Source organism: Onychostoma macrolepis, chromosome 25 (assembly GCF_012432095.1).
Source record: "Onychostoma macrolepis isolate SWU-2019 chromosome 25, ASM1243209v1, whole genome shotgun sequence".
Lineage (NCBI taxonomy): Eukaryota > Metazoa > Chordata > Actinopteri > Cypriniformes > Cyprinidae > Onychostoma > Onychostoma macrolepis.
In genome coordinates, this window is record NC_081179.1 from 6009530 (window position 1) to 6033882 (window position 24353).

The window sequence follows — 24353 nt, forward strand, 5'->3', positions numbered from 1 at the left end:
TGAGAAAAAAAGTGTTGCGTTAACTCTTATCCATGTGATTAACATTAAAATAGCATAATAGCACTGTTTATTAACACACTATCTGCATTGTTTTATCTCTGCATATGCAGCTCATGTGACAACAGTAGCATACTACTTTTAAGTTGAATTTATTATTTTTAAAACAGCAGGCAGTATACTGTATATAATGCACACAGTATTAACTAAGTAGTAAGCTAGTATTCTATTTCAATCTAGCCCGACCTTCTTTTTCCTGATGTCGGTGTCGGACTCAGATTCCTCCTCTGACTCCTCCTCCTCCGACTCGTCCTCTGATTCACTGCTTTCTGATTCGCTCTCTGATTCTGAGGCACTTTTCTGATTCTTCACTGCCTTCCTGCCTCGTTTTCTGTCCTCGGTGCCGCTGCTCTGCTCGCTGTGGGAATGATGGGAGCAGAACATGAGACATTTGGTGAAACAAGCTGATCAGAACTTATAATTGACATTGATTTGGTGTGATGTGTGGATGGTGCACCTCTCTGCGCTCTCCTCTGCTGGTTTCTTTGCTTTGGTCTTGTCCAGACGCTTCTTTCTTTTCTTTTCCTTCTCCTCATCTTCCTCTTCCTCCTCAGACTCAGTCTCTTCTCCGCTCTCTTCACTCTCTGAACCGGAACCGCTTTCATCACTGGCGCTAGCGCTTTCTGAACCGCTGCCTGTATCTGATTCTGTCAGGTGAGTGAGCAAAATCATATTAACTAGCAACAATATCGCTATTATATTATTAATTAGCTTAGCAACATGTTAATGTCAAACAGGAATCAGTGTTGAATATCATGTTAATGAACTATTTTTCCCAGTATTTGCATTTACTGTGTATTTTTGTAATAAACATTTGAAGACATTAGCAACATGCTAACATCAGACTTATATTAACTAACCCTGAAGCTTAGCATTGTAATGAGCTCAGAGAAAATGCTCTTTCAAAATGGTGATGAACACTTAGAAATACATTTTAAATCATTTTTATTCAGGAATGAAGAGAACAGATAGGGAATCCAATTAAAAATGAGTAGTTTCTATTTGTATTTCTTATGCTTATTAGCATATAGAGTCTTTAGCTTAGCAACATGCAACGTCAAACAGGAATCAGCGTTGAATCTCATGTAAATAACTATTTTTTTCAATGCATGTACTATTTATTTTTGTAATAAACGTTTAAAGACATTAGCTTAGAAACATGCTAATATATATATATATATATATATATATATATATATATATACACATTAATTTAGTTTTGTTTAAATTAACGAAAATGTTTTAATTGTTTTTGGTTACGATAATAACCATGGCATGCTGTTTAATATGATAGCTTCCTATGGCTAATAACTACATTTTCCCATAGACAAGATGTAGTGATCGCCACAGTTACCGCTATCCGCTGATTCGGTTGGACCAGATTCTCCTTCAGAGTCTGAGTAGAACGGTTTTTCTACTTTCTTCTCCTTACGATCCTTCCGGCTTGTGCATTTGCTCCATTCTGGAATCTGCAAAGGATCGCAAAACACCATCAAAACAAGGCTCAAGTACATCTGGAGGACCTAATCAGAGAAAGAGGTTCATATAACGGCCATGAATGCCTCTTTACAAGCAGCAAACATCTTTGTTTACACTCATACATTAATTACAGTTTTAGAGAGCTGAGTCTCTCTTTGTTCAGCGTTTGATGTCTACAGCAGCGAAGGTTGTGCATTCATGGCCACTTTCATTCTTGTTGTGTACGGTTAAACATTTAATTAAAGAAATCACATCCTAAAAAGACCCCAAAGACCATCAGCACTGAATTACCCAAGATTCATTTGACTTTAAGCTAGAATCAGCATAGTGTTTAGAACATAAATTAGCGATTAGCAACTAGCACCAGTGCTGTAGGCCATTTCTGGGGTATTTTTGAGGATTCTGGTCTTTAATCGTAGAGCAAGGGCTGAGGAAAGGGAAAGGCTGATCTAGCACAGTACAGACGCTACGCTAGGCTGGTGGCAAAAGCTCTTTGGGTCTGACGCTAAGGGTGACTGACAGACTCACGCTGGTTAAAGTGGTGACTCTTTCGAGCAGCCTAATAACCTGGCAAACAGGAAAGAATAAAAAGAAACGCAAGAATGATGCTGTGAGATGGCCAGAAGAAGAGGAAAGAAAAGAACAGAACAGAACAGAAAAGAAAGAAAAAGATTTAAAAAGTACACACAAGGATTCAGGTTGCACTTGTCAACAGATTAGCACGTATTTGGATGCGTTTTACGTCCATATTTCGCTAACAGCTTCAGTCAAAGCAACTGAAAGTGTTATGTTCATACCAAGAACGATAACTTTATAAAGAGAATAAATTGTAACTAAATGATAGATAAATTTAACTATATGACAGTAGTGACTTCCACACCACGGGTATAACGATAACAACATAGAATACAGGTGTTAAACTCGATTCCTGGAGGGCCGCAGCTCTGTAGAGTTTTGTTACAATCCAGCTCCAAAACACATACCATGTCGTTTTCAAATAAGCCTAAATGACTTGATTAGCTGGATCAAGTGTGTTTAATTAGGGTTAAATTTAAACTGTGCAGGACTGTGGCCCTCCAGGAACTGAGTTTGACACCCCTGACATAAAAGAACAACATCATTGGACAATTTTTTTTCGAGCTGCTGAACAATAAAAACATTGACAGCCAATCAGAATGCATCCGAATTTAAAGAGTGTGAGCATTTAAAGTGGCAGACAACAAAACTGCACGCTTTTAATAAAGCATTGGTGTGGGCGCTAATATAGTTATCGTTCTTGGTGTGAATGGGCCATTAAGGGGGAATTCACTCAGAATGAATAACATTATTCACATCCGTCAGTGTTGTTTTAGTGTTCAATTTACTAAATTTGCTCAATTTAGTGGTCATTATTTTCAATGTGAATTATGCAAATTAGGTAACTGCATAAACACACCCACAAATTTAATGCTGAAATCAATCTGCACAGCACAACTCACGATCTTTTGCATCATTATTAAGTACTAAGCGGTTACCCAGCTAACAGGGAACATTCTCAGAACTTTTGGCTAACATTCTGACAAGGTTCTATTGAAGTTATGAACAAACATTTACTTTTCCAGTAACGTTAACAGAACGTTCGTTTAAAGTTATCTAGTCTTCATTAATGTTCTCAAAACGTTAGCACAAAAATGTTATTTATACATCATTCATGGAAAGTTTTTTCCTTAAATGTTTTAGTTAGATGTTCGTCTAATGTTTTTTAAAATTACGTCTTAAAATTGACTACATTTAACAACGTTCGTATAATCAAAAAAGTTTTTTAAATATTTTAAAAAGTGGATGTTTTGAATGTTCAGAGAACATCAGAAATAGCGTTTTCATAAGTAAATTGTTAGCAAAACATTCTTAGAACATACTTTTGTTAGCTGGGTATGAATGCGGCAGATTCTGCAACCGCATAATTTGACATACTTTACTGGGACGGTACAATATCACTACAGCTGTTATTCGGGTCAGTTATATTACTCTTTCCCTTTGATTAAAATTCTCACAAACAGCTCTCTAATTCTGCTTATCACTAGCTGTCTTGGACATACCATTAGAGACTGCGGCTAATTCAATTAGCATGTGTTTAGTTTGCGTTGAAATATCGTATGCAAAAGTGTCTGTTTAGTGAATTCACCCCTTAGTTTAGAGCTTTCAGAAGGTCTCTAATCATATACTCAATATTTCAAAAACAAATCTGTATTAGGATGATGTTTTAATGCTTTGCTGAGCATTAGGTGTCACAGTAATGGAAGTGCAACATTAATATGAAAGTGTAGCGATGTGATGGTTTGCTTGGCAGGAAATGAGGTCAACAGATTTTAGACTGAGACACAAAAACACACACTTTAGTGCAGAAAGGTCAAGCCAGACGACCCGACTACACAGATAGAGGACAGAGAGAGAAGCCACTGCACTCTTGCGGGCACCTCTCTCCAGTCTCCCAAGAGACCCATTCGGCCCTCACTGGTGCCTATGACCTCCTCTTGCTGCATAATATGGTGGGTGGGAACATAAAGAGACAGACAGACTGTCAGAAAGGGGATGTGGATGAACATTGGAGGGGATAAAACTGATAACACACCCATCTAAAAGACAAGGAATCTGCTGTGAATGATGAGCGCTTTATGAAATAACAAACATGATTATGCAGACAAAAACCTGAAGCTGGAATCAAGACCCTGACCGATCAGTGTGTGGTACAGACCTCATGCATAGGCAGATTTGATAATGGAATATTAATCAGGAAGGAGTGGCATATGTAAATGTGCGTGGGTGTGTCTGTCTAGTCAGTTCTAGAACTCGCTGTGATTTAAAAATAATTCTAGAACCACAAATAAAGCATTTAGCTCTAGCATTCAGACTTAAATTTCAGTTTGAAGGAATGTTCGGTGTTCAAGTTAAACTCTATAACGACCATTTTTGACATGCTTGTTAATAGAGTGCAACAGTGCAATTTTCATCTGTGTTGTTTCTGGATTAATTATTTTCCATAAACTTTCCCATAGAGATTTTTAAAAATCACACACACTTATAAATATATATACACGTATATAAACAAAATATATTTTACACATTTATTGCAAACTATGCATATTGTGCATAAAAAATGTTTACTCTACGTTACTCGCAGTGTTTCATGAGAGTGTGGGTGCACAATACTTCTTTTGGTGCGATTTCCTTATTGTGATTCTCTGATTGGTGGAGATTCTTTGCTGAATCATGGGAAATGTAGTTTTTCATCAGTATTCATCAGAATTTCACAGTTAAACATGCTTATTTCAAAGTTACTTCGACAAAAGCATATACCATCGATTAACAATCTTGTAGATCATATTCTGCTGTTAAGAAAATGAATGGAGTTTTTACTTCCGGAACCTGGACTGTTGCACTCTATTACCAAGGGAAATAATTCTGACACATCAACCAATCGGGCTGCAGGATGAGTAGTTACCACCCAGTTGAAATGCAGACTGTGTGATTTATGCATTATGAGGGTGGAGTTATGCTAATGAACGAGGAAAGTAAGCGATATAAAAGTGATTGAGCGTAGCGTGTGTTTTTTTTTGTCAGTGCTTTGGGGCGTTTCTTTGGGAGGTCTTCCATGTTGGAGCTCCCTCTGGTGGTCTGTAGGAGAAGCACCCCTGCGCCCTCTGGCCCTGTCAGAACTGTTCGCCCTGCACATACAGAATCCTTCACCTCCACGTTGCGCACGGACGGGTCGGGCGCCGATTCGGGCCAGTCGGGCAGCTCCTGGTATCCGCCAGCTTTAGCGTTCAGCAGATGAGACAGTGACCCCAGCTGGAAGTGATCTCTGTCTGCCAAGAAATGAAGAAAGTCACAAATGAGATCTCTAATTGTCTCCTGCTCCTCAGATTTTTTCCTGAAGGTCCCAGTAATCTCAAGAGTAAAAATGTGCTCAGATTTGCATGCAAATCAGGATTTTTATAGTTAACTGAAACTAAAATGAAAACCTTTACCTTTAAACGGAGACTCCAGGATGGGGGCAGGCTTGAGTGCAAGGAAAAGCTTCTTGGCGTATTTGTTAAGAGCGCCGCTCTTATCAGTGGGCACAATGAGTTGACGGATAAAGCGGGCACGATCTCTGATGTCATAGTTTTGATCATATTTCGCCAGGTTCAGTACATACTGCGTCAACAGTTTAGTCTGAAAGACAGAAAAGATTCTCAAGAGTTTCATGCCTGTCAGGCAATGTACTTGTATGCATCTAAATAATATGACATGCAGACAGAGATGGTCTCGCTTGATTAAACAATGACTCATGTTTGGTTTCTCCGGCTTTCATCCAGACTGATGCACTGATCGCAAGGTTACAATAGTTAATAAAAAATTGTTACATGAAAAGAAAAACTTAACTGAAATAAAATATATAAAAAGATAAACTTATATTATTTCATTTAATTGCCAAAGCAACATTTCTAATTTCCATTTAGTTTAACTTGATGTACTAAAAATGAAAAGAAATTATATTCATAAGTATGCATGAAAATTAACTCAAAAATACATTTATTATACATTTCATTATTATACATTTCAGTTGTGTCCCCAGGTTTATCCTATATTGTCCTGTCCACCACAACAATGTCTTTCAGCTGTTTTAACCTGATTTCAGAGGTTTTCATAAAGCTTCAGCTGTATTCAAACATTGTTTTGGAAAATATTGCATAAAATCAGATTATTCATAATCTGATATAGCTTTTCATGCATTTTAATGTGAAAACCTCAGATTTCAGTGTGTTCTACCCTTTTATTTTTTATTTCATTTATGAGTTTCGTCATGTTGCATAATACAAGGCAGCTTGCTTACTGCTAATGTGCTTTGCATCATTTATCCTAGTATGTTGAACACCAGTTAACAGCATACAAACAAGCTAATGTGATGCATACAGTCACTTCAGCACAGGGTTATCAATAACAAACTATTAAAAACATTTCTGTTAATTGAAATAAAGATCAAATAAAATATAAATATTAGATGGAAAAACTAAGCAAAACTTGCCTTGGGCAGTAATTGAAATACGATTAAGTTAAAGCACTAAAATAAAACTGAAAACTGAAAATATAAAAATAAAAACCAATTCAAAACAAATATAATATTTTAATAATAAATATTATTAAGTAACACTGCTTTTTTGTAAAACTGGCCATAACCACGTTTGTCTCCTCACCTGTTTTGAGTTAGTGAGGTACAGTTTGGCAGCCAGATTGATAATCTGCAGCTTGACAATGTCTTCCTCGTTATTGAAGGTTTTGGCCATCTTTCTCAGGACGTCGGGGGCGATTTTGGGGACGTGTTCACAGTATTCTCCGATCAGCCACAGGATGCTCGCTCGGGCCATGGGCACCTGACGCACACACACATAATCAGGACTACAGAGTCTGTCTGAAACATGAAAATGGGAAGTTTAGATCACAACTCTACCTGGATGTTGTCGATAAGTTTGGCCATATGTTTGATGATGTCGCTGTGCTGTTCAGGCTGCATCTGCAGAAGCTTTTTGATCACCACCACTGATTCAGCCACAACCAACTCTGAAAACACACACACACAAACAAACAAACCAATACACACCGAATATTACTCGACATTGTTTGACAGATGTCTTTGGCCATTGCATTGCACCTTGCAGTTTTTTACAGCATGTGATAGACCGATTTCAAGTGCATTTCAAGAGTATTTACAGTAACATTTGCATGTTACAAAGTCAGAGGCTCATATTTTTCTTGTTTTGTATGATAAGAACCTCATCTGACATCGGAGCAAACAACTTTTGATGTCTGCCTAAGTGGTTCTCACTTTATGGATAATTAATGGCAGTGTGGACATTTAAAATAGCTCTGTTGCATTTCCTTGCGCTCCATCCGGCAATCCACACAGTCTCACCGTCTCTATTGGACAGCAGCTGTACGAGGCCATTCAGACAGGTGTCTCTGACCTCACCGATGTTTGTAGCACAGCGACCAATGGCCTGAATGCTGGCTGCCACAAAATCCTTATCCATGCTCTTAATATACGTCTAGAACACAAAGAGAGAAAATGTCATTATCCCTATTCAAAATACATTGGAAAATACTATAACACAAGCAGAGAATTATACTGTTACTTATACTCTTAATATGGGTGGTTGACAAAACAACACAGATATGAATATATTTTCTTTAAAGGTTTAGATTATAATTTATATGCATGTATATTTATATATACAGTATATATAGAAAATAGTTATTTTAGGGCCAGTTTTACTAAACAGGGCAAATTAGCATGAGAGCGCAATTCCAAAACAGCACCGATGGGCGTGGAAATTTCTGCGGGTGATTTACTAACAACGCGCAAATTAAAGAACATAGACGCAACATCTCATTTACATATCGGCCAACGCAATATAGCAAGCACAGCACAAATTAGCATAGTTGCAAATAAAGAATAAACAAATAAAGAAGCCACAGTATGTTGAAAAGAACCGGAGGCCAAAAAATGAAGGGTTGCAAGAAGTTTTGATAAACCTGTTATTGCGTGACTCCCAGTTGAGGGTTCCAAGTCGTCTTTTATTGCCTGAAGCAAATTCAAAATTATATGGCTTGGAAAATGATATGTTCGGATAATGTGTTTTTCTGGTATTCCAAATAAATTAATACGTGTGGGAAAAAAATCCTCTCCCTTCTACCATGCGCTCTCTGTTCTCTGTGGTGCCTCCTCTTAGTAACAACAAATTGCATCCATTTCAAGCGCAAAATAGTTTAAGACATTCTTTTTTTGGGTGTTAAATAATGGCGCAAATACCAGTAATTTAACGTTAGTGAATCATGTTGCGTGATTCATTTTAATACTCTTCTTCCATAAATTTTGCGTCTGAAAGGGAAACTCCTACAAATGAATATTCAATAAGGTCAGGTGCAAAAGTAACTGTGTCCACGCCTTTTCAGCACTAATTCGTCACTGTGCATCTTTAGTAAATCCTGACAGTACTATTTTAACGCCAAAAGACGGTTTGTTAGTAAAACTGGCCCTTAATTTGTAAAAATTTAATATAAATTGTTTTAAAGTAAATTGTTTTTACTATTTTTGGTCAAATAAATGCAACCTTGGTGAGCATAAGAGACTTCTTTCAAAAACATAAAAAAATCTTACTGACCCCAAACTTCTGAATGGTATATTACAATAAACTACATTATATTATATTATATTATATTAAAATGTATTCTATTCTATTAACACTGTAAGATTGTAAAATTGTACCTGAAATTCTCTCAGGATGGTGGAGATGTTCGTCTCATTAGCCAAATTAGTCAAAACCTCCAGCTGTGTTGATAAGAGAAGATAAAATCATCAGTCCAACTTTAAAACATTCAAAAATAACTGAATCAACATTCTTTGGTGAAAACATTTAATAACACAGTTAAGCATGTTTGTTCACCTTGAGGATTTTGATCTGCGTTGGGTCCGTGGAGCGAATATAAAAACTCTTCAGATACGGCTCAAACATCCCCTAAAAGACAAAAACACACATATTAAAACACCAGAGCGTTCATCTAAACAGAACACCTTCTGCATAAAAACATTTTTAACACTGATTGAATTTTTCTGTTCTATTATGCCTTTACAGAAAAGCTTTTAAAACAGAAATCTCTCGAGGACAATCCATTAAATCTATAAAAAGCAAAACCACAAGAAAGTTTTCAGTTTAAATATTGAATCATAAAATATTAAAAGGAGCAAAGCTACTCAATGCACTGAACTATACGGAGTAAAACATCAAGCTCCAATATTCAGATCAAGCGCTGTAACATGATCCTCAAAGATCAAACTGTTTAAACCTTGACTCTATTTGTCAACCTTTCCAGTCACACTTAATGCATCAAATTTGTCGAACACAATGACAAAAGTATGTACATAATACAAAATCATCATATTATGTAAATAAATGGTACAATTGCCCTTCGGTGACTCTGCAGCGCTTTTCAAGTGGAAGTCAAAGTTACACTTTTTTGTGAATCACTCACTCGTCTCTTGATGGTCATCGTGGCCACGTTTTGAAGCACGACATACTGCACTTCACTACAGAGACACAAAACACACAACAACATCATCAGTGACACAACATCATGAAGATGTTTATCATTTAAAACCCTTAAAAGGTATTTGAGAGGGAAAGCAATATTTTCATAAAGAGGCTAAATGGAGAGATGCCTGTGAATAATGGATGATGTTTACGGTCTGAGCATCTCTCTATCTGCAGCTAATGTCAAATTCTGTGTGAGAATTGCAGTGTCATCATCCAGTGCTGTTTCGCCTGTATTGACTAATGATGGCATCAGCCAATGACCAGCCTTGCATCATTAAACAGAGAGACTTCACACTGTGTCACACTTTCGGGGATGCTTGAAGGAAAACCTCAGGAAGCGTGTTTGTCTCTGAGCTGCGTGTGAGTGCGTTTAGGTTTCATTAGTAAGTGACTGATTTCTCACCTGTGGCTGCGCATTAACCTGACCAAAGCCTTAGCAATGATGCCCACCTCTGCTTTAGGAGCCAAATGGAAGTACAGCTGAGCTACTGCCATCACCACCTACAGAGACAGAGAGAGAGGTTCATTACGAGATGGTTCCAGCTAAATGAACACCATTTTTCTGTTTCAAGTCAAGTGTGAACAGGTCCCATTGTCATAATGCTGGCAAATCAGCTTCAGCACTTTGTCAACGTAAATACTGATGGTATGTGTGAACACTGTTTAAAAAAAATTGAAAACTAACCTAATAAATAATAAGAACTGAGCCTAAGCTAAAATACATTTTAATAATAAAACAAATTAAAATAGTAATAGCAAAAGCTATCAAAATAATTGGAAAAAAAGGACATTAATCTAAACTATATTTTAATAAGTCAAAAAATAAATAAAATAAAAACAACCATGCGTTTAATAATAATTATAAATAAATAAATACAATTTTTAAAAACACATAACCAAATAATGGGAAAAAACTGACACTAAACTAAAATACATTAATAAATCCAAAACCAATTAAAATAAATAACCCATGAATTTAATGATAACAAACACTAAGAGAATTGGAAACAAATAAACAAAAAAGGCAGTAAACTAAAATTGCTAAATTTTCAAAAATAAAATAAAAACAACCACTCATTTATTAATAAAAACAACAACAATAAAAATACTAATTGGAAAAATAATTGGAAAAACCTCCAAAAATAAATTGAAAACCTGAACAAAAATATATTTTCATGACTCATGAAATCAAATCATAACATGTATGCATCTGGGATACACCTTTATCCAAAGCAATTTTATGTACATTTAAAAATTACTTTTAAAATCTGAAGTTTCGGTTTTTGATGCACATACATTTTTTGTTCATTCACATTATGAACACAAGTGGATATTAAAATAAAGAATAAAAGCTGTTTTAAACAGGGTTGTGCATAATTTACAATGCCTCTTGAATTCCAATTAAATACGTGAATTTGAATTAAATTTAAATAGAGGAGGCAAACAGAATGCAGAACTGTAATTGGAATTGAATTGAATTGAAAAAAGTCTTAGCAATACTGTAAATAATAATAATAATAATAAAAATTCTACATATCAGGGAATAAATTAAGACGTAATTAGTCAAAATTAATGACTGGACTAATGTCATTCCAAATGTCTATTCAGGTCATTCATAATTTTGCCTAAATATAATTATTGAAATATTCTAGATTAGATTATTTAATATATACAAAATAAATCATTCTGTTTCTAAATGCTAATTAATTTGTAGTCAAGCAAAAGCAGAACTGAGTGTGTGAAACTTACAGCAGCATTGCGGCTCTGTAGCAGGGGTTTGGTGTTCCTCAGTAGGAGTCTGTGATCGGGGTCCATCACGTACGGCTTCCTCTTCGCTAGAGTGGCCACCTCGGCTTTCTTATCTTCATCTTCCTCATCATCAGAGGCGTAGAAGGCCTTGTCGCTGCTCTCCTCCAACAGAGATTCCTGCACATTCACACACACATGTTAAGAGTGGAAATGTCCTCCTGGGATACACACACACACGTGTGTGATACTCACGTTGATGTTGGGGTTGAGGAACTGCGTCCTGGCGTAGCGTGTGAGCATGTTGATGATGACCACCTGACCCCACTCCTCCACATCAATCAACAGGTTACACAGCTTACGGTAGTTCTTATGGATCAGATCGATGCGGTCCGGACACACTTCCTCAAATGCCATCACCACACTGCCTGCTACCAGCTACACACACATATACACACACACACACACGTCAGGAATGATGATCATATCTCAGGAATGACCTGAAATGATTCGGTCACTCACTGTGGTTTTATCAGCCAGCAGCTTCTCGATGACTTCAATCAACTGATCTTTCTGTTCTGGATCCAGACTGAATAAAAGAGAGAGAGAGAGAGAGAGAAATGACCATCAGCCCCTGCAACTTGTGAATTCATTTTACTTTTATTGAATATTAAAGTAGTCAAACTAAAATCTACAATGCTAAGAAAACTTACCATACAGCTGTCTGAAATACTTGATTGTAATTGGTCAATTGCATTTATGTGGTCAAACATTGTTACATAATCAGCACTTAGTCACCATATTTCCTATTATATCACTCACATAATTCCATGCTTTTTCATACATAAATTATTTCATTCCAAATAAATATTTAATGTCTATTTATTTATTTATTTTTTTGCTAGTGGGATATTTAAGGATACACAAAGTTCTTTATCATCCTCTTGAGATTGACTTGAAAAAGTGATTATACAGTTTTACATTCTTAACTATATATTTAAGATTAATAAACAAATGTTTCTAAATATACATATATAAAAAAGTTTTTATCTAAAATTAAAAAATATATTTATATAAAATACAGATTTATATATTACACAAAACTTATTTTTATATTACTTATATAATAAACATTTGTTTTTTAATAATATATATATATTTTTTTTTTTTTTTACATACACTTTCAAAATTTTGTTAGAATTTTTTTGAAGAAATTAATGTGTTTATTCAGAAAAGATGCATTAAATCGATCAAAAATGCTATTCTTCTAAACTTTCTTTTCATCAGCCAATCCTGACAAAACAAAACAAACGTTTTCAAAAGGATCATGTGACACTGAAGACTGGAGTAATGTGCTGCTGAAAATTCAGCTTTGCATGAAAGGAATAAATTACATTTTAAAATATATTTAAGTAGAGAACAGTTACTTTAAATTGGAATAATATTTCATAGTACTACTCTTTTTCTGTATTTTTTATCAAATAAATGGAGTCTTGCGAGCAAAAGAAACTTAGGAAAAAAAAAAACTCAAAAAAAGACCCCTTTTGGCAGTGTAATTAAAGGTAGGGTAGGCGATTTCGGAGAGGCTAGTAATATCAAGTCAGCTTTAAAAGCAAGATTCCCACCCTCCCTGCATACTCACTCTGCAAAGCCACACCTCCTCAAAAACAAACGAACGCGCTCCGTCAGAGCTAACCAGATGAGAGACGGTGTTGGTTGAGGATTGAATGCAACGCTGCCAGATCACCTCATGTCTCATTAACCCGTAAGAAAATATTATATAACGCATAATATTACAATAATAGCGCCTTTCACCCTCGCTGGAACGTGCTAATAATCATGTCTGCACGAACAGGGTGCACAGAGGTATGCAAATGCATATTTGACAGGGAGGCAGGGCAGCCTATCGTAATGTTCGGACCGAACATTTTGATTGGACGGATATTTTATGGTCCTACGCTTTCCACAAACGATATAAATACATATAAATACATTTAGACCACTTAACTTAGTGATTGCTGTCGGGATGTGAAGACTTTCAACCAGCATAACAAAAAATGTTTTTGAACCAAATCCCCTACCCTGCCTTTAAATTAAAATCATGGTAATAAACTGCAGTATTATCTAAATGAACAGTTAATTACTCCCGATGGTGGATTTGTGTTCAGACCAGACCTGTGTAGTTTGGGTATGGCATGAGCTGCGGTCTTGCGGACGTATGGAGACATGTCAGACGCCGCCTCTTTGATGGCTAACATCATGATGGGCACGATGATGGTCACTCTGATGCTGGACAGCACACGCAGGGCACTTGCACGGATCAGCTGGTTGGGGTCCTGAATCAGGGGTTACAATGATTCACAGAGAATTATTCATTTAGAAACCGATGCTTCAATAATGTGACTTCACACAGCACAATTAAAGGGTGTGAGAGGTATTTCCTTTATATGAACACTAGAGGGCATTTTTGGTCCCATATGACTCTTTTGCAACATTTTGAGTGTTTACTGAGCATTTAGCTGCATCACTATTAGCATATTCTCCATACTTTGTACTATGTGCTGTAAGTTTATATTTGAGAGTGCCTCTCCAGTCAAAGTACACTGGGAACATGAATGGAATACCATTTCCAGATTCTGGCAATAGGCTATGCATTTCATTTATGGTTTAGTGTTTCCCAAATCCTCTTGCAATGTGGAAGAGGTTTGTAAAAGTTCTCCATTGCCCTTTTGAGAACAAAAAATGATTAGAAAACCACAGAAGCTTTAAAAGTAATCATGTATTGTAAGGTGAGGGAAAAAAGCAAACCATATGCAAGGTCTGTAGTATCAAAATAAAACTTTATGATGTAATAATCTTACTACATACTCAAAAGTACAGTAGCACTTTACATCACCAGCAAAGTACAGTATTATTGTTAACTAAAACTAAACCTATTGAAACATTTTTAAAATTATCAATTTCAACAATTTGCAACATTAAATGTTTGTTATTATATATATATATATATATTAGATGAGAAATTAGAAATGTTGCATTAAAATTAATTGGAAATAAATAAAATCTAAAACTAGACTAAAACTAAAACTGATATAAAAATAAATGAAACCTAAATAGTAATATAAACAAATACAAAAACTAATAAAAAAATTTGCAAAAGCACAAAGCAAACTTACTAAAATAAAAAGAAATTTTTATAAAAATGTAAATAATTTTATAATCATTTATATTTATATAATATATACATTTATTTATTATACGGTATAAAATATAAAATTTTATTTTTCTATTATACATTTTATATATATATATATATATATATATATATATATATATATATATATATATATATATATATATATACATACATTTTATTATACATATAATATGATAAACAGCAGCTTTAACTAAATAAGTCGTAGTCTTACTACATACTCAAAAGTACATTATGCACTTTTAATACAAAGTATGCAAACAGGAGTGCAGCCTTTTCTTATGTTTTGGATGTTGTGAAAGTGATTAGAGAAGATGAAGAGATTTTGTCAGGATGAAGCAGCATGTTTAGACCCTGAATAACGTGTTTGTGTGTGTTTTAGGACCTTCAGTCCTCTCTGGAAGGTGGAAATGGACAACAGAGCGAGATCCTGCTGTTCTTCAGCGTAGCGGACAAGATACACGTACACCAGCTTCTTCACCTGAGAGAGAAAACACACGATGAATAGAGCTCTGATCTGGTGTTTAATGCATTTTTGTGACTCAGCACTTGAGCGTACGGTGACTCATGAGCAGAACCACATTGCCATTGCATATTAACACAAGATTAAAGTTTAATAACAGCCAGAAAAGCTGACATCCTGTAAGCTCTGAGCCGCTTCCTGTCTCCTGCTGCTTCTCTGTGTATCACTCACCTCGATGTTCTTACAGGCCACGTTCTTCACCACGGCAGGGAAGAGATCTGAGGCGTTCTTCCCCCGGGCGATCATCTGAGGGAAAACACACACAAACAGGGTAACATTTAGATCTGATGTACAGTATATGGTTTAACTAAAAAAAAAACCTTAGGGCACTTGAAGAGACAGTTCACCCAAAAATGTAAATTCTGTCTATCATGCTTGTTACAAACTTTTTATATACATTTTTAAAAATATATTTTTATCACTTAGTCAATATTTTACACTTATTTTTTCTTAAAGCAAAACAACAAAAAGAAGTGTGTTTAGATGATAAAGAAGTTCAAAGCTAAGACATTCATACAAGTATTCAGACATTTTAAGCTAGTCAAATGTTGTCTTTTTTTTTTTAAATTAATACTTTTATACATAATGACAAAAATGACAGTAAAGCTATTTATAATGTTACAAAAGATTTCTATTTCAAATAAATGCTGTTCTTTTGAACTTTTTATTCATAAATGAATCCTGTAAAATATACATATATATATATATATATATATATATATACACATACATGAAGAGTTCATTTGCAAAAACAGATAACTCCATTTTTAACAATTTTCAAAAATCATGTTTTTTCATTGTGCATTCCAATTAATTTCAATCATACTGCAGTTGGGTTATTTTGATTAGGTACAAAATTACTAAAGAATACTAGCTAACTAACAAAATAAAACACAATAAAAACATGATAGCATAATAAAAAACATGATTTTTGAAAATTAAATAAAATTAGTGAGTTATCTGTTTTTGCAAATAAACTCTTCATATATATATATATATATATACACACAGTGCCCTCCAAAGTATTGGAACAGTAAAGACAAACTTGTTTTTTTGGCTGTGGAGTCAAGACATTTGCAAATATGATGAAAAGATGAATATGACACAAAACTACAGAATGTCACATTTTATTATTAGCCGTTTCAACACATATATGTTTAACCAAATAAAAAGAACAGCACTTTTAGAGTTCATCCCACTCATTGATGTGAGCATAAGTATTGGGACAGTTGAACATAAGGCAGATGTAAAAGATTAAAAGCTATTATTTAGTTGCAGATCCCTTGCGCACAATCACAGCAGTGAGTCTGTGACCCATAGACATCACCAGACTCTTGCTCTCATCCTTTGAAATACTTTTCCCAGCCTTTAATGCAGCCAGTTCCAATTGTTGCTTGTTTTGGGGAGTTTCTGCCTTTACTCTTTAAATCTGGAGACTGACTTGGGCAATCTAAGACTTTCCATTTTTTTGCCCTTTATAAACTCCTTGACTGAACTTGCAGGGTGTTTTGGGTCACTGTCCTGAACCAATATCAAGCACTTTCTGATGAGTCTGGTGGCATTTTCTTGAATATTGGTAGGCAAGATGGTTTTGTACCGTTCCAAATTCATTCTGCTACTGTCATCATACATTAAGTCATCAGTAAAGTTGAGAGGGCCTGTTCCAGAGACAGCCATGCATGCCCATGCCATGACACCACCTCCACCATGCTTTACAGATGAGGCTGTATGCTTGGGATCATTGCAGTTCACTTTTTATCTCCACATTTTTGCTTTCCCATCACTTCGATAAAGGTTCATCTTTGTCTCATCGGTCCATAAACACAGTTCCAAAACTCACTTTCTGGAAGTTGTTGGTGATTTTACAGACACATCTTTTAGGGTTCATTTTCACAGCTTTTATGATTTGTCTGTTATCAACTACTGTTGTTTTCTCAGCCGGCCAGGTCGTTGTTGGTTGCTGATGTCTCCGGTGGTTTCCAAACTCATGATTTCTTCATGCCCTTTGTTTTTGCTATAGCTCTAATTGACTTCCTCTTTTCTCTCAAAGTCAGCTCCCTCATTTTCATCCTGGTGTGTGTGTCATCATCAAATGCAAGATTCAGAATGCAGAAGTAATGGATATAACTGATACAACACATTCCCTGCTTTTAATATCTGAAGAATTAATGCAACAGGACACAGCTGATCACTTAGAAAGACCTGTGAGGCAACTGTCCCAATACTTATGCTCACATCAGATAATAAAATGTGACATTCTGTAGTTTTGTCTCATATTCATCTTTTAATCATATTTGTAAATGTCTTGACTCCACAGCCAACAGAGCAATTTTGTCTTTACTGTTCCAATACTTTTGGAGGGCACTGTATATATAAAATATTATTCTTATTATATAATATAATATATTTTTATATTTATTATATAAAATTAAGTGTTGGGGACCTACTTTAACAGTAACTAGCTTGACAAGCTACTTGGTTGAATGGTTAAATTTACCTATTTGAAAAGGTTGCTAACTACACTGAACAGCCACAATTTAGTTTAAGTGTAAATATTGAATCCAAGCATTTTACTATCACATAGTCTAACTTACATAACATGCAACCAGTTCAGTGTTATCTAGCACAGAAACAATAAGGATAGCATTCAGTTTCATTTAAAAAAATAGGACATATCAGTGTTTAATTATTGCATCAGTTTGCAATAACATTACAACCACTCAAATAAATTTGTTGCACTATATTATCACTAGAAATATTTGCTTGCTACTAGAAGAGAACATATTTTTTATTACATGCACCGATGAATCATTCACAGGAAATTACAAACAGCAAATAGGGTGAATTTTGGCTCGGTCCTGAAGGAATCGTGTACCTGCTGCCGGTGCCACCTGTGCTCTGTGAATGGAAACAGTATCAGGTGGCTGTTTGTGGCTTCTGAGCTCCGAGTGATAAATATTTCAGTCCTGATCTGATCCTTCACAATACAGAGACACTAAAACCGCTCATGAATATTAAACGCATTTCGCATAGCTGTCCCATTTCCAAAGCGCTCGCTGAAATTGCTCGTCTCGCTATAGAATCAGACCTGATGCAACAGTTACAAACCGGCGAGAGCCAAGGCTTCACAAAACACACAGTGACAGGGGCATTTACTGCCCTCAATTACAGCCTTCTGTCTATTTACACAGTCGCATAATTACCGACATGAATCCAAATATCTCTTCCTGAAACGCTAAACAATCAGGTATCTGACTTAGATTTCCGTGTGTATATCTGGTTCTGTTCATCAATACAGCTATAAAACTGAACCTGCCGGGACTTTATTACCAATGATCCATGAAAACTGAACTCAAATTTCACAGCCCAGCTGTGCATCACACAATGAGACAATACAATTGATGCTTGAGAGAACTGCATTGTGGGACACATTACCCAGTGCTCTGTTTTATAATGTAAATTACCATGTCATTTAATGCGTATAAAATACAAGTGAAACAGTATGCAAAAAATATATGTATTTTCTTACTTGGTATTTTTGTCTTGCAGCATACATTTACTTAAAGGGATAGTTCACCCAAACATGAAAATTCTGTCATTAATTACTAACCACGATCAAGGCTCAGAAACGTAGCAAGGAGATCCTTAAAATAATCCATGTGACATCAGTGGTTCAACTGTAACTTTATGAAGCTACGAGAATTTGTGCGCGCAAAGAAAACAAAAATAACGACTTTATTCAACAATTAATCTCCTCCGCATCACCCTATAGCACCATTTTGGAGAGTATCACATACGTGAAGAGCATATGTACTAGGGGTGGAACGGTACACAGATGTCACGGTTTGGTACGTACCTCGGTTCGATATGATTTCAGTACAACAGGGAAAAAAATAAATAAAAATCTACTATGTTCGGTTTCTTTTCATTTATTTTGAAAAATTTTCATAAATTTTTTTCACCTAGATGTGGAAATACTAAATATTATTACATATATGTAAAATCTTCAGTACATATATACATACAAGGAATAAATTCTTGAAATATATTTGATTTAGTTTACAGATAAACAAGGGGAAAAAAACAGTGTGACACGTAACTTAGCCTATATATGCTGAGAAAATAAGTGTTTAAAGTTGATTCTGCTGGTATAAGGAAACAGTTGAAGTGATCGCGCCGGAGCGCACACACACACACACACACACACACACACACACACACAAACAAAAAAACACATCAGTTCCAGCATTGCTAACTTGACAGCGCAGTTGGTACTTTATCAAAATAAAATACAGTGAACCAAATATCAGTGCGCCTGCCTCTGTGTCACCGTTGGAATGCGACTGAAGTACAAAGCCTATAATTTACATAATAAATAATAGTTTAGCATTCAGACACGTTACATCGCAAATATGGAAATATTATGGAATATTTGGATTTGTGCCGAATGAGAGAGGTAGGATACACAAGCACAAAGCTCCTTTTCGCAAAAAGTTGAGTGTGCAAGCCTTTAAAGTATACTTCTTTGTCAGTCTATGTGAGAGACGCGTTCAGAATCAGCACATGGTCACTGTCTAGGGGGCTTTGTTTTCAAGTGCGCAACTCATGGCATTCGCTGTTCTTCTGCTGGCGGTTATCAAACAGCGTTGCATTACTGCGGGCACCCCTTCTGGATTGGGGGTGAATTGCCTGTATTCGTCGTAAAGCCCAATTTATACTTCTGCGCCGAGCCTACGCAGAGACGCACAGGCCTGCGCCGTAAACTACACCGTACACCTCTCCAAAAACCTAACAGTGTGTCAATTCTACGCGGACCGCAAGCGCTGTGATTGGCCTGCTAGAACCCCTCCTTCCGTATGCACTTGAGTTTTGTGTGTGTTTATGAGCACTGTAATATAGTTTAATGTAACACCTTCTTATTTAAAATAAAACAAAGCAAAGAACAAGTGTCTTATTTATTATACTATAGCATTATACATCAGTAGTTGTCCGCGACAAACAATGTTGATCTTCCGCGGTACACGTGCTTGTGGAGATTGAAAGAATGCCATCTTCTCCTGTTCCGTTGTTGTCCCCTTTTGTTGTTTTAAATAATGATTTAATGATTTGATATTTATTTACCGCCGTCACGGCTATGCTTCTCTGACAAGCCGCTTCTTCTTCAGCTTTTGCCGTGTTACTGCGGGTTCACAAGCAACATGCCCGTGGACACTGTGGACTATCGGTCCGCATGTGTACTGCACGTCGATGCGGACTACGACGCAGAAGCATAAATGAAAACCAACGCACAGCTTACGGCGTTGAGGCTACTGCGTAGGTCCGACGCAGAAGTATAAATTGGGCTTGAGGCCTCATGCACCAAACCGAGATGTCCGTACCGTGACGGTTCGGTTCGAATACATGTATCGTTCCACCCCTAATATGTACGCAGGTACGAGGTACGTACCAAACCGTGACATCTGTGTACCATTCCACCCCTAGAACATATGCTGTTTACGTATGTGATACTCTCCAAAATGGTGCTATAAGGTGACGTGGAGGAGACGAATCGTTGAATAAAGTCATTATTTTTGTTTTCTTTGCACACAAAAAGTATTCTCGTAGCTTCGTAAAATTACGGTTGAACCACTGATGTCACATGGATTATTTTAACGATCTCCTTGCTACGTTTCAGTGTGTTGATCGTGTTAGGATCCTTGCTGTCTATGAAGGGTCAGAAAGCTCTCGGAATTCATCAAAAATATCTTAATTTGTGTTCTGAAGATGAACGAAGGTCTTACGGGTTTGGAACGACATGAGGATGAGTAATTAATGACAGAATTTTAATTTTTTGGGTGAACTATCCCTTTAAGAAGCATGTACTTGATAAGTCTTGTTTTCAAAATGGAGTATTTGCTTAAAACAAGAAAAAATATCTGCCAATGGGATGAGAAAATATTCAACTTAATTCAAATGGGAAAACAAGTTTTTCTTTCTTACCTCATTGGCAGACATTTTCTTGTTTTAAGCAAAAACTCACTTCATTTTGGTTACTGTTTCAGAAAAAAGACTTAATATCTTATGTCATTATGCATCACAAATATATGCATGTTGATATAAGACTGGAAAACAAGACAAACATAATGAATGTTTGTGGTTTACTCACCGCTACGATACGCTTCATGGCCTCCAGCTTCAAGGAGTCTTTATTACTGTCCAGCATCTCCTTCAGGTCATCGTGTCTGAAGATGTAAAACAAAAAAGACTGAATTTTTATCAACTGTTCTAGTTCTCTCTCCTTTAAATATCTCAGAAAGGTGTCCATTATAAGATGTATCATCCAGACTCATCTCAGCTCTTTAAGAGCCCTGCAGACATTCACGAGTTCAGAAGAACCAACCAGAGCAAATTAAATCAAGCCTTCCTTCAAAGGATTCACAGAAATTTGACACACAGAGAATCAAAACAGACAAACACACCCAGAAATACCATCAACAGCATGATTTGGTTTTCATAAGCACCAGATACTAATCCAAGGGAAGCCACAAAGCTCTTTTCTTTCTCATTTGGATGACAATTGTTTCTCAGAGAAATCAATGGCAGTAAATTGTTGTTCTGACATGCTTTTCCTGAGAAGAAAACTCTCAAATGCATATCTTTTACAACAAAGTATCAAACTGTGATACTAGAAGATACTGTAAAGTCAGAGATCTCAGTATGAAGATCATCAAATTTTTCCAAAATCAAATTACTTGAGCCATACCATCTACATTCATTCATCTCTATAGATGCCAAAAACTGCCTTATGATGAATTGCAGAAGAAAGATCTGGGAAAAGTTGATACTCAGACATTTAAACGAGATCTACATTAATTCTCTTCTGAAAGAGCAACTTCTGAACATTTGTTTCTTCTTCTTCTTCCGTGTTTTTGGAGAAGCATTTGTTTTCACTGGAAAAATCCCTTTCAAGCAAGTCAGTTCACTTGGCGGCCATCTTGGTTACACCCCTGGGCAGCCATTTTCTACTCATGCAACAGTTTCTTATTAATTGACTGAGGGGAGAAAAAACTGTTTGTCAAGTTTATGCTTAATAATATAATATAAATAAAGTCTTACAAACTGATATTTTAGCATCCCAGCATTGCTGTGCAAATAGCCTTTATTGGCTGTCCATGAACCAAAGCATTATGGGTATATATGAAGGTTTTGTTCTAACCTTCTTGCAGAAATGTAGTGCAATTAATGTAATAAAATTTTATAAATTGCTATCTATCTATCTATCTATCTATCTATCTATCTATCTATCTATCTATCTATCTATCTATCTATCTATCTATCTATCTATCTATCTATATATTAGTGCTATCAAATGGTTAATCGCATCCAAAATAAAAGTATTTACTTACATAATATATGTGTGTACTGTGTATATTTATTATGTATATGTAAATACACACACATGCAGGAATATATTTAAGAAAAATATGTTGTTTATATATGAAATATATTTATAATATGAATTATATGAATATAAATATATACATGTAAAAATCTGTAAATTCTTTCAAAATATATAGGTGTATGTGTGTGTGTGTGTGTGTGTATTTATATATACATAATAAATATACACAGTACACACACATATACTATGTATTTATGTTTGTATGTATATATATTCCTGCATATATTCCTGTAATAAAAAAGTATTGTGCAAATTTCTAAATAAAAGCTCCTCATCTCTCAGTAGATTATTGTAGTACAGTGTTAATTATAAAATGTGCTTTTTTAGATTAATTTAGGTTAAAAACACAGTTTTTTTAAGCTGTATAAGTCATAAAAAAGAGAATAAGAATATCCTTTTGCTTTATTTTAGAAGTATGCCTGCAAGCATTAGCAATTAGTAAATTCAGGTGTGAAGATGTGTCTTTGGTTGTTCAAAAGTTAATTTTCCTTTCACACTTTGGTTGCAAAGGAAGTGGTATAGATTTATTCATGTTAAACATGTCTTTTTATGCATAGCACAAGCAGTCAAGTGTGATTTTGCACATCCTTTGACTTAAACATAAGCTATATCAGCCATTTTAAAAAGGAATCAGGCCTTCAAAATGCATAAAATATGTCTCGGTTTCACACAATATGTCAACAAATTAAAGAAAACTGGCTTTTCAAAGGGTCTTTAAAGATTGAAGATGGATTTTAGTATTTGTTGATCTAAACTGACTTCAGGTTCTCTACCTGATGTCTGTGACTCCAAACAAACCCAAAGGCACGGTAATTAATAAAGCCAATGATCCTCCAGACGTCTGGGAAAGCCTATTAATATTAGCTCAGATGAGAAAAGATATAAATATTAAACACTTTCTGCATGTATCTAAATGTGAGAGATCCTCAATTTGAACCACAATGAGTCAAGAGGGGTTTATTTGAGGATCTGCAAATCAGTCACATGACAAGTCAAGCTCATTCTGATTGGCTGTGACACCTGCCTGATACAGATGAGACCATCTGACATCCTGCGTTCAAGAAAGCCCATAACCCTTCTGTCCATAGATACACATTACTATAGCAACCACATCCTAATGTTAGCAATCTCCTTTTAGAAAGAAGTTGTGAAGGAGAGATGTTGAGTCTCTCGTTTTATCGCTCTCTCTCACCATTAATCACACTGGCTGGGTTTAAATCAACAAACTGACATCTGTTCACACATACAGACGCATTCACACACAAACTAACTGAATGAACACATCTAATATCAAATATCAAAACTGCCTCAACTAAGCTCAGATTCAAAGAGAACTTAATGTGTGTTTTAAATAATAATTAAGTTTAAGTTAAATAATTAAGTTCTTTGATGATGATGATAATTCATGATGATTCATACACAACAGGAAATAGTAATTGAGTTCACAGAATCTAAAACCAGATCTAAAAATGCCTCATTTGTGTTAAACCTTCTCACTCCTGGACATAAATGACCCACAACATCAAAATTAAGGTTTTGTTTGGGAGTTTGGGGTTAGCTAGATTTTATTATTATTATTATTATTAATATTATTATTAACAACAACAACAATAATAATAATTATTATTATGATAATAATAATAATTATTATTATTTATAAGTATTTGTATATTATAATTATAATAATAATAATCATCATCATAATAATTTTTTTGGAAAATTAATATTTTTATTGAGCAACAATGCATGAAATTGATCCAAAGCGGCAGTAAAAACATTTAT

General features: G+C 35.4%; 1 protein-coding gene across 8 annotated transcripts in view; it reads right to left on the reverse strand.

Annotated features, from left to right (window-relative positions):
- The window catches only part of LOC131534664 (AP-3 complex subunit beta-2), a 42044-nt gene that overhangs the window by 7004 nt on the left and 10687 nt on the right, over positions 1-24353 (reverse strand). For 3 of the 8 annotated variants that reach the window (XM_058767668.1, XM_058767669.1, XM_058767673.1), the window contains exons 2-21: positions 21276-21351; positions 15302-15376; positions 14993-15088; positions 13569-13729; positions 11916-11982; positions 11649-11831; positions 11397-11573; positions 10051-10148; positions 9586-9640; positions 9000-9071; positions 8822-8884; positions 7469-7601; positions 7007-7116; positions 6753-6929; positions 5544-5730; positions 5263-5381; positions 3993-4052; positions 1412-1526; positions 515-704; positions 244-415 (exon numbers count right to left, since the gene is read on the reverse strand). In XM_058767668.1, coding sequence (XP_058623651.1) covers positions 244-415; positions 515-704; positions 1412-1526; positions 3993-4052; positions 5263-5381; positions 5544-5730; positions 6753-6929; positions 7007-7116; positions 7469-7601; positions 8822-8884; positions 9000-9071; positions 9586-9640; positions 10051-10148; positions 11397-11573; positions 11649-11831; positions 11916-11982; positions 13569-13729; positions 14993-15088; positions 15302-15376; positions 21276-21351 — 2386 coding nt within the window. Of the gene's footprint in view, positions 1-243; positions 416-514; positions 705-1411; positions 1527-3992; positions 4053-5250; positions 5382-5543; positions 5731-6752; positions 6930-7006; positions 7117-7468; positions 7602-8821; positions 8885-8999; positions 9072-9585; positions 9641-10050; positions 10149-11396; positions 11574-11648; positions 11832-11915; positions 11983-13568; positions 13730-14992; positions 15089-15301; positions 15377-21275; positions 21352-21872; positions 22234-24353 lie in introns of those variants that run through there. The other 5 variants (XM_058767671.1, XM_058767675.1, XM_058767670.1 and 2 more) reach the window with 3 other exon arrangements.